This window comes from Parasteatoda tepidariorum, chromosome 10 (assembly GCF_043381705.1).
Source record: "Parasteatoda tepidariorum isolate YZ-2023 chromosome 10, CAS_Ptep_4.0, whole genome shotgun sequence".
NCBI lineage: Eukaryota > Metazoa > Arthropoda > Arachnida > Araneae > Theridiidae > Parasteatoda > Parasteatoda tepidariorum.
Window position 1 is genome coordinate 24,978,830 of NC_092213.1, and position 11,156 is coordinate 24,989,985.

At 26.0% G+C, this 11,156-nt stretch overlaps 1 protein-coding gene across 2 annotated transcripts in view; it reads left to right on the top strand.

The window, feature by feature from the left end:
• LOC107437481 (tafazzin, phospholipid-lysophospholipid transacylase) overlaps positions 1 to 5,922 on the top strand; it is a 28,762-nt gene extending 22,840 nt beyond the window's left edge. The window contains exon 7 of one of the 2 annotated variants that reach the window (XM_016049499.4): positions 1,179 to 5,922. In XM_016049499.4, the coding sequence (XP_015904985.1) occupies positions 1,179 to 1,274 (96 nt within the window). In that variant the 3' untranslated portion in view covers positions 1,275 to 5,922. The remainder of the gene's footprint in view (positions 1 to 1,178) is intronic. The other variant, XM_071186774.1, reaches the window with a different exon arrangement.
• Positions 5,923 to 11,156: the final 5,234 nt, after the last annotated feature.

Here is an 11,156-nt window from a genome sequence, read left to right on the forward strand (position 1 = left end):
TTAACTTTTTTCTTTTCTTTGAAGTTTTATACATGATAGTTTTATATGTTTTTGTTTAGTTTAAATCATAATTTTTCTTTAAAGCATAGTAATCTTTGAATAATTTTATATGTTAAGTTTTATTTTGCAGTTCATAGTAAAACATGATCTTCATGTGTCGGCGGAAAACACTTAAAATTATATGAAATCAAGCGTGGTAAATGTGATAAGGTGCAAATTGTTTAGAATTTAAGTTTGTTTTGTTAATAAATTTAAAAAAAAATATTTCAGTTCAAAAAATCTACAGAAAATTATTTAATTTTTATTTTAATTAAATGATTTAATGTACTTTGAAATTTCCTTAATTAATAAATTAAATTATTACTTAGTAAAATCGTATTTAAAAATATTTAGTAATTCAGAATTGAAAAGTTTTTCCCTCAAAAACTGTCTCGGAAAAAATAAATTGGAATAAATGGTATAAATTTCTTTTCCCTATGAATTTTTTTTTTTAAAAAAAATTGAATGGGGCAGTTAAAAACTGAATATTTTTAAAATTTTTTATTGTAATTGAAAATTCTTTTTTTCTTAATGTTCTTGAACAATTAGTTTTGTTAGGTAATTTTATTGTTTCTTTAATGACCCATTCAATTATGTTAGATACATAAGTTCGTATGAGGGCAAAAAACGTTTCACTTTTTATGTATTATTTTTTCTCTAATCTTCCATTTAATGATTCCAAATTCAATTTTATATTTTACTTATTAATTGTTACTTTCCCATCTGAATGCTAAATATTTTCATCTTTGATAACTAAATTTAAATTAGTGTTATTCTGTAATTATACTAATGAGCCATGAATTATATATCTGGATACTTTTATATTTCCATTATTTATTTTTAACAAATAAACATAACTAAAGGAAAAAACTGAAAAATTTTTATTCATGAATTTTAAAGTTAGTAATGTTTGAAGTTGTTGATGTAACTTCGCAAAATTGAAAAAATCAATCTTTTATTCGATGAATGTTTAGCTATCTAGAGTTAAAAAAGAAAAAAAACACAAAATTTAAACGTATTTATTTATCATTGTTATTATTTTATCTTTTTTATTGAATAAATTTACCTGCTGTTTTTCAAGATTTATATTTAAACCTAAATTCTTTTCAATAATTATTCTTGCACTGCATTGTTTCTAGCGAGAAAAACGAAAAATAATTACGGATGCGATTCAAGAGGATTTATTCAAATTAAAGCCTGAAACTGAACGACTTCATCTAGAATCAACTCTATAACAACATCCTCCCCCCCTCCATTTCAAAATTACTAGTTTTATTGGAGTGTAAAGAAAAAGATAAGTTATATTTCTCAGCTGCTATTTTCTGAAATTTATCTACTTTCAAAATAATTATTTTGGAGCATTTTCTTTTATTCTACAGGACTTAAAAATATTGTAAATTATAATCTGAATAATTAGAAAGCACTTAATTACAAATTGTAAGCTACATATTGTATATTTAATCTGTAATTGACATGCTATATTTATATTTTTGAACTGATTCTATAGATTAAGCTATTTTTGCTGATGATCATGAGCTAAAACATTGAAAGTTAAAGTAAATTGAACTGTTTAACGTGTGCTATCATTCATAAAAATATTAACTTTGTCATCAATTGTATTAAATTTTGTCCTATCTTAAATTCAGTGCAGATTTTCTCATTTTACCCAATTTTATTTTGTATGGTACTTTCCAGCAATTTATTATTATGTAAAGCAACTCATTTAATAAGTTATTTATAAATGCAGCTATATAAAATAAAAAAAATTCACAAAGAAAAAGTTCAATTTTAGTTTATACACATGACATTAATTATAAAGTGTATAATCATGAATTTTTATATAACATAAAGCTTAATGGTATTTTTTTCTTCTTAAATCCTTTAATTCTAGAATTTTGTTTCCATTCCTTTTTAATGAATTAATTAAATGTCATGCTTTTTACTAAAACAGATAATTTTATGAAATATTCTTTATTTTATAGAGAATAATCAATGTTAATTTTTTCTTACTTTTTCTTACTTTTTTTGTGCCTGTGTAGGTATGTATGAATTGGTACAAAATGCCTATATGATTATGTGTGTGTAGAACTAATTTAAATAGTGTTAATATATGTATGTATTAAATAAGTGAAATGCCCATTTTTAGCAATAAGGACTTAAGTTTTTTTAGTTTTCTTTTACATTATCATTCTTATACAGACAAATAATTACTATTGATTTCCCCCCCTTCACAGTTAGAATATAATAAAATCATTTATTTATTTCCCCCCTTACAGTTTAAGTCAACTGTTAATTTTATTTTTGTGTTAAAAACATTTCTGATTTTACTATATAATTTTTCATGTTCCAGAAATCTGTGCTAGTATGGAATTGGTACTTATTTGTTTTAAATTTGTCTTTTATTTGTAGTTTTTACATTGTTGTTTCTGTTTACTTTAATAGTTCATTCATATATTATTTATTGAAACTTTCTTTCCTTCTGCAATTTAGTGCCATTTATACACAATTGTAGCTTTTTCATTCTGTTTTGCTCAATGAAAAAGAATTTAAGTAGTTTCTGAGGATTTTTGGTTTTTAACTTTCTAGAATATTTTTATTTTCAATCCAGGTTTGCCAACAATGTATTTTCTGAACTTTCAATGGATTTGATTTAGCCTCTAAATTGCGTAAAGCGTTTGAAAACTGCAAATGCTATTTCCTAACTTTTTCAATACGCTTTAAAATTTTATTTTGATAATATATAGAATTAAATATGTTTATTCTTTTTATTAAAAAAAATGCATTTTGTGGATGACAATAAAATTTATTTTGAACTACAAAAACAGCACTGAGTATTATAGCATATGATCCTTATTGTTGCAGAACAATAGATTTATGAATATTTTAGTTGGCATCCGCATTGCTTTAATGTTTATCCTTATTTTCTTGACATATTTGATTTTTTATTAAAATGTTCCTCATTCTTTAATTTTTAGTTGGATTTAATATTAAATTTCCTTGTTTTTTTAATATTATTTGTATGTTCCAATTATTCATGCAATTTTTTAACTTGTTTCTTGTCGCATGTTCTGTTTTCAACTCATGCTAAACATTCCGTTCATTCCACACTGATAAAAAGCAGTTTGTGAAGCGATTATTGCTTAGTTGGGAATAAACAGTTTAGCCTTGAGTCATTCACTTTCCATGTAGTCAAATCATGCACATCATGGTATTTTAGTTAGGCCCCTCGCAGAACACGTGAAATTGCTTAAAACATGTTTAAGCAAAAATTAATTTCATCAAATTGAAAATTTCTTTGTTTTCTGAGAGGTAGACCTCTCACAGAGCATATAAGCTTGCTTAGGACTTCTGAAGTTAAAATGAGAGATTTTATGAATGAAAGAATCTTCTTTGAAAAATTTATAATGCTTTAAAAATCTTCATTTTGTTCAATTTTGATCTTTGCTCAAAAAGAGATATATTTAAATGGTTGTTATATTAGAACTTTTGTTTTTTCTCTCATTTTAATAATTGTAATTTTCTGTTTACTCATATCTTTGATTCTTATAATTGTATATTCTAAGGTAAATTTATCTTAGTGAATTGTAACATGAGAGAGAATAACATTGGAGAGATGTGTTTTATTGTCAAATATATATATTTTATTCATATTTTCCTTGAATAATCAATTTGAACTATTTTTATGGCACTTTTTTATGTATAATTTATGTTAAGCACTGTTTTATGACTAAGAAAAAAATGTCTAGTATTAATTGGAGTATGGATTTATATTGAAAGCACTTAGTTATATATTTTGTTTTCAGTTTTAGTAAATTTGTTGAATTTATGCACCAGGGAGAAACTTTTCAAAATATAATCTTTAAGTGTAGTTTGTAATAACGCAAAACACATATGTATCAGCACTTAATTATATTTATTTTGAGGACTCGTAATTTATCATTTATTCCTAAGTATATGAAATCTTGGCCTTAATAACTCTTTATAAAAATTAAGATGTAATTTATTTATATCTTTATCTTAAATTTAGTCATTGGCTATTTTTGTATAATCTTATTCTGAGATAATAGCTATTTATTAATTTTTATGAAATCTTAAACTAATTAAGTCGTTAATTTTGTACATGTTTTGGTTTTCAAAACTTGTTCAAAAATGATGTAATCGTGCAATTTCTACCATCATACCTAATTTACTTATACTACTTTTGCATACAATGGTATATGCGATTTCTATGCTTAACTTTAAATGATTTTATACTTAGATATGAGTTAGTCTGAAATTTAGTTCAAAGTGGAAGTATGATAAATTAGTTTTACCCATTTGTTTAAAATGCTGAATGAATTATAAATGTATTAATTTAATGACATGTTTTTTAATCATCCAGCATATTGCCACGATCTTTCAAGAAATTAAAACCCTTGTCTTCCATCTTCTAATTTTAGTTTTTGTTATTGTCTCTTTAAGTTAAACATAGGCTTACAAGTTATGTTTTGCATGTTAAATTTAAAACTTTTTTACCGTATTGATGAACAAATGTTAAAAATTAACCACAAATGTATTGTTGCTATCCCGGTAAATAGCATTTACCATGTGTGTGATAAACTTTGCCTGTGAAATTGTTAGTTTTATTTTAAAACCGTCTTTTCAAAACATGTTATGATTTATAATAATTTTGTGAGTTATATTACTAACCTTAGTGTGGTGTACAATGTTTCATTATTTGTTTCACTCAAGATGTTTCTTTTATAATTGATATTGTTTTTTTTATACTTCTGCATGCTTATACTTAAATAATATTTTCTTTTTATACTAATCATTACATTATTAAAAGATCTGGTGTTTGTTTTTCATAATGTAATAATTGGACTGTTTTGAAGAAAATGTGAGACTAGTTTGTGTTGAAAGCTTTTACAAAAATCATTACTTATTTGAAAATTAAATTTCAGTCTTAAAATGCCAAATTAGTGCTGCATCATAAAAATGAAAAGTTTTGTTTCGATTTAAGTAGTGCTCTCCCAGGACAGGGAGAACCTGGAATTGTTAGGAAATTTTATTTTAACTCTAAAAAACAGGTTTTTTTTCTTTTTTACAAAAACCTAGAAAATTCCTATATCTTAGAATTGTCAGTAACAGTAATTGAGATTAGAGTTAAATAATTCTAACATCTATTATAATTAGTTGTAAAAATTTCAAATTTTAGTCAAACTGACATTTTTCCATCCTCATCCAATGATATTTTTTTGCTCACCAAATCTAATATTTGACGTTACAAACAAAAAAATCTAATTTTTCAGATGAAAAATTTGTATGGTTTAGATTAAATATGGTCTGGAGTTTCATTGAAATTTACCTGATATTCCTGTCAGGGAATTTTTTTTCTGAAATTGATTAGCAGCCCTGTTGAAATACATACATGTAACTAAGTGAATGCTCGATCTACGATTACTCTTAAGACACCAATTACATTAAAATAGTATAAATTTATGGATAACAGGGCGTTTTAATTAAAACGTTAAAGAAGTTATAAATCAAATTACAGATTTATAACTTTACTATATTTATGTAAATAATATGCAATTTATGTTGCATTAATATAAATTTCTAAAATTTGAATAAATTGTTTTCTGTCAATCTTGAGTGATTACCCAGTTTAAAACATCCAAGCAAGGACCTGGTTCTATATGTATTATGTTTAATCTTAATGATTGTTTAGTAATAATATGGTGACTAATTATGAACTGATTTTAATCAAAATGTAATTTTAGTTCCATAATGTGGGTTATATAAAATATATTTATATTAATGCATTCTATTTTGAATCTTTAAGAATTATGATGGTTAGTGGTCAATCAAAATTTTCTGAAATAAAGCTTTTTGAAAATATAACGTTGTCTTTTAAAATTTTTCTGTCTATGGCTGGCTGGTCTGTGGCTGAAGGTTTGAGTAAATGAGCTTTAAAGTAAAGATTATGGTTTGAACTTATTTCTTTTTTTTTTTAACCCTACCAATTGTTAAAACATGTAAACCTCCAATGCAAATTTAAACCGCTCAGTTTAAAAGCATTCTTTTTCTTGATATTTTAAGTGGCTGCCAAAAGAGTATTTTCTAACTTACCGTTAGTTACCGAAAGCACAGGGGAAAAAATTAGGTAATTTAATTAAAATATCCCAAAACTCAGGAAAAATTAAATAAATTGAGTTAAGTTCAGGCAAATTTGATTTTGTAACAATGTTTAACTCTAACAGCAAATTTAAGTGTATGAGTGTAGATATTTTAGGTATGAGAATAAGTCATAATTCAGAAATAAATAATGAAATTTATGCCTTAAGTTTTAAAATCAGGAAAATGTGATTAAATCAGTGTGGTAAAAGTCATTCTTTTTTATGAACGTTTGTAGCCATTCCTGTCTTGAAACTTTCTTCCAGTCCGAAAAACAGACAAAAATTGTCACTAAGTGTTTTTATCCTCTTAAATCATAAATTTACAATCTTGATTAAATGCTGTATAGCTAAGAAAGTGTTTACTTGATTAAAAACTTCATTCGCTTCAGAAATATACAAAATGGAAATAACAGTAGACATGTTTCAAGCCCTCAAAAATAGGCACCCGTTATTCAAGGCTTCCCAGTCATGAATGAGAAGGGAAAAAAAAGTTATTCTAAATATAAAACGTAAAGTTTGCTATGAAAAATGGAAAAATAAAGTATTAAAGAAAAGGACAAAAATAAAACTATTTCTCCATTTTTCGTTGCCAACTTTATGTTTTATGATTCAGGTTACTTTTGTTTCTTCTCATTCATATCTGGGAAGTCTTGAAAATGGGTGTCTATTTTTAAGCACTTGAAACATGTTGACTTATTTCCAATTTGTATATTCTTGAAGCGAATGATGTTTTTAATAAAGTAATATCTTACCTCTTTAGTTTCTTGGGATTATTTATTCAAGTGCTGTATAAGATCTTTCTTTAAGAAATCATTTTTCTCCAAAAAATGTAATTTTTAAACCTTTGCCTACTGTGTAGGGGTCAGGGAACTGCCCTTGCATCAGAAAGGTTCTAGGTTCGAATCCTGGGCAAGACATGGATGTTCTTTCATTCTCTGTACTGTGGGAGCAGAGTTGGCCTATCTAATATGGTGCCCCTGCAAAAGTGATCAACAAGTCTGCCCTTCAGATGCCTGTATGACGTATGCCATTCCCTTGGCTACCATTGAAAAAAAAAAAAATACCTCTGTCTACTAAATTTTTCCTTATATTTGTCCAATATTTTACATACAAACAGGGTGCGTAGCGTTTTTAAAAAAGTGCTTATTTTCGATTTTTCAAAGCCCTTAATTTTCTTTTTTACAAAATGAAAATTTTCCTATACCATGTTGATTTTCGCTACGAATTATGCAAAAAGACACAGTTCGCATTGTTCTATTCAACTTTTTCACAATTAATTCAAACCCAATCGATCTACTTCTGCTTATTGTCAGTCCGAAGCGTATGAAAACGCCATTCGTTTTAGATAATTCAAAATTTCATGAGTTTTGACTATTGTAAAAAACAATGCCAAAAGGTTTTTTTTTCCCCCCGACATGACGGTTAAAGCAAAATAAAACCGTCAATTGCCAAAAAATTTCCAACCCTGCCTAATTATGATATTTTTTAAAGTGCTTAAAATATTTTTTGAGTGCTTGAAAAGTTCTTATTTTTTCTTGAATAATTTGGCTATGCACCCTTGTTGTCCAATTTTTTACACGCAAATGAAGACAGTACTAAAGTAATAACCAACTCTTTACTGGAATGATTTTTATTAACCATACTTTAGAAAGCTCAATCATCACTACAATTCACAACCACACAGATGCAGTAATCAACCGACATTTATGGGTTAAAGACTCAGATACATGCACAGTTACATTCTTCTGTTGCTGGCCAATTTGTAAGTTCCTAATTATGTATTGTTTTAGCCAACTAGTGGGAAGAGACATGGTGTGTTGCATTCTTTCGTCCATGAATTAACAGTCTTTTTTTTTCCTTTTGATCTTCATGACAAGTAATATGGTGCACCTTACAATTTTCTAATTTTATTTATACATATGTGCAGGGGTATAACAGAAATATATATACAGAATTTTTTTCTTCTTTATTTTGTAACTTTAATGGTTGACAGTAAGCTATATGCAGTTATTTTAACACAAACACTTAGTTTTTCTAACATTGTTTTCTACCATATGAAAATGGTGTAGAAAATCATTTAGATTTTGAATGCTCTTAAATTTTTACATGTTAATTTTCGTTTATGTGTCACCAGTTAGTTTTTTAGGATCTTTTATATAATGTCAAAATATTTTTTTAATAAATAATTTTTAAAAAAAATGTATATAAAGCATAGTTTAGTTTGAGTATCAAAAAATTTTACAATAGAGATGAAGTAGAATTATCTGTCAATTACATTTTTTTAATAGTGCAGCAATGGTAGAACTAAGTTGATGTGAAGAGAAAAAAATTCAATTTTATTAGTTTGGAAAATTTTAAGGATCTGTTTCAATTAAGTTCATCATAAATTGAAGGAAATTAATATATAAGTTTGAAAAGTGAATATAAGCAAGCATATGTTGTAATTTTAATTGTATTAATTTATTTTATACTTTTCAAAATTTTGGATATGATTTCAAAATTCACAAATTTTAACAATTTAAAAACATGAAAATCATATCAATAAAAAAATTCTTAATGTATGTTTAATAAAATGTTTCAAAAATTAGTTGTGTACACAAATCCATGTTTCACATTAGTTTAGATTTATTTTTTGAATAAAGCATATTTTCCTCAATTTAAAAAACAAATATATGATCAAAATCTGATTTAATAAGCACTGTATAACACAAAATTTCAGTGTTGATTGAGTTTTCTAAAAATAATTGTGACTTATTTTTAATGTTGCAGTAATTATAAATAAATGATTTTAATATACATTATTTCCTCAAATGAATTTCAGAAATTTAAAATTTCTTAAAACTGTATTTTTTAATCTTGTGAAATGGTTTGAATAAAATTGATAAATCAAACATATATACTTAAAGTCAAAACTATGATTTTTAGATTTCTAAAAATGACCAATAATTTTGACATTAAAGCAAAAGTTTTGTAACATAATTAAACTGTGATTGTCTGAGTAGTTTTTGTGGCGCATGAATAGTCAAGTATATTAGTTACAGATTTAACAAAGTAAATTTTTTTTTAACAAAAATATTTTCATTTTGATGTTTAGTCTAGAAGCAAGAAGAAATATCTCAAAAACGTTAAAATTTTCCTAAATATATAATTTATGCTTATTTGATACTTTTCTAAAGATGAGATAGTTCGGGGAAGTGAAAACTTAGTCTCAACCATTGCTACAGCTGACCAATAGCCTAAAAGCTAGAACTTCTTGGAAATCTATAAATCTATACAAATATTATATAAGGGTCAAAATGAGAGACCCATAATTTGGGCAAAGCGAAACGAAGGCAGTGTAATATGATACGATGACCCAGAATCTCTCAATTCTATGAATTATCGTTTGGTGACTCTCGGTCAGTACGGATGTTGACTGTCTCACTACCTGCAGGGGTGGCACCAGGATTTATCAGACAGGTGGGTGAAGATTTATAAAATCTGTTAATTTCAAGATAAAAATGTATACTTATGCAATAAAATCTGCCATCTTTACCTGATTACGGAGTTCATTTTTTGACCAAAAGGTGTTAGTTTTACTATCCACCAACTGGTACCACCTCTTTATACCCGACATTGAACGAACCTGCGTTTTAAAACAATTCGGATAAAAGTAATACTTTTTGGCTAATTTTAGTAACTACAGTAAAATCAATAGAAAAAATGAGCGGAAGGGTAATGATAAAGTTTCAATTTTTAAATTTTAATATGGTATTCATCCGCATATTACAGCTCCCAGGGTGTTTAGAATGCTTGTTGAATTTATGCTTCATTTTGTAGTCTTAACTGTTTTACAAACTGTATTGGTTAATACAAGATTGTACATGTGTCTAAAATAGCAAAAGCTCAAAGTTAATATCTCTAGTATTGCTATTGGTTAATTTGAAGAACTTAGTTGAACTGTGGTACTAAGGTGAATTTTTCATCGTCAATTTAGAAGAAATTGCTGCTTTTAAGGGATTCATAAGAAGTTTAGGAAGAAATCATTATTGTTTCCCTTGTTATTAGGGACATTTTGTGCAGTTTATTTTTTTAAATTTTTATCGATTTAAAACATCGACAAAATAAATTTTTAAAGTCAAATTTTCCAAAAGTTACGAAAAGCCCCAAACTATTTTTTAATTATAAATAATAATGAAGTCATGACATAAGACTTTTGAACTATGAGATATTTATTACTGAGCGATGAAATATTTGTTGAGCAATGAAATGTTTACTGGGAAGTGGTGGAAAGAAACTTTAGAACATAATTTGAAAAAAAAAAAAAAATTTACAAGCATTTTTTAAACACCCTGCTTATTTTAGTAAATGTGTTATCATTAGATGCTAGTGAACATTTAATACATTAATAATAAATCCCACAATAATTAATAACAATGAGAATAAAATTATTTTAAATAAAAGTACGATTATTTTTATCTTTCTAACTAATTAAAACAAAAATGTTCATTTGTAGTTTATTTCCTCGTTTCAAATGTTAAGTGTTAGCATTAATGGTAGACCTAGTTTTTTAAATAGAAGCTCAATTCAATTATCTAAAATTTTAATGATACATATATTTTAAACAAACCAATTTGAGCAATACATTTTACTAACCTAATACTAAAATAGCACCTTCTAAATAAAACCAATTTATCAGATATGTTACTATCGGATAAATTTTACATATTTTTTTAATGTTTATTACAATTTGGTTAGGACTGCCTAAATTTAATGTCTATATACCTTTTACTAATATCACCAACTTTCAAATTTATTTAATATTGCAAGCATAGACATTGCAGTGATATGATTTAGTATCTATAAATAAACTGTTAAAGATGCTTAAATCCACTAGTTAAGTAATAACTGGTTTAAATATCATTTCGTTGCTTGGTAGTTTTTAGATGATCACTTAGTTTTACAATGGCTATAAGCTTA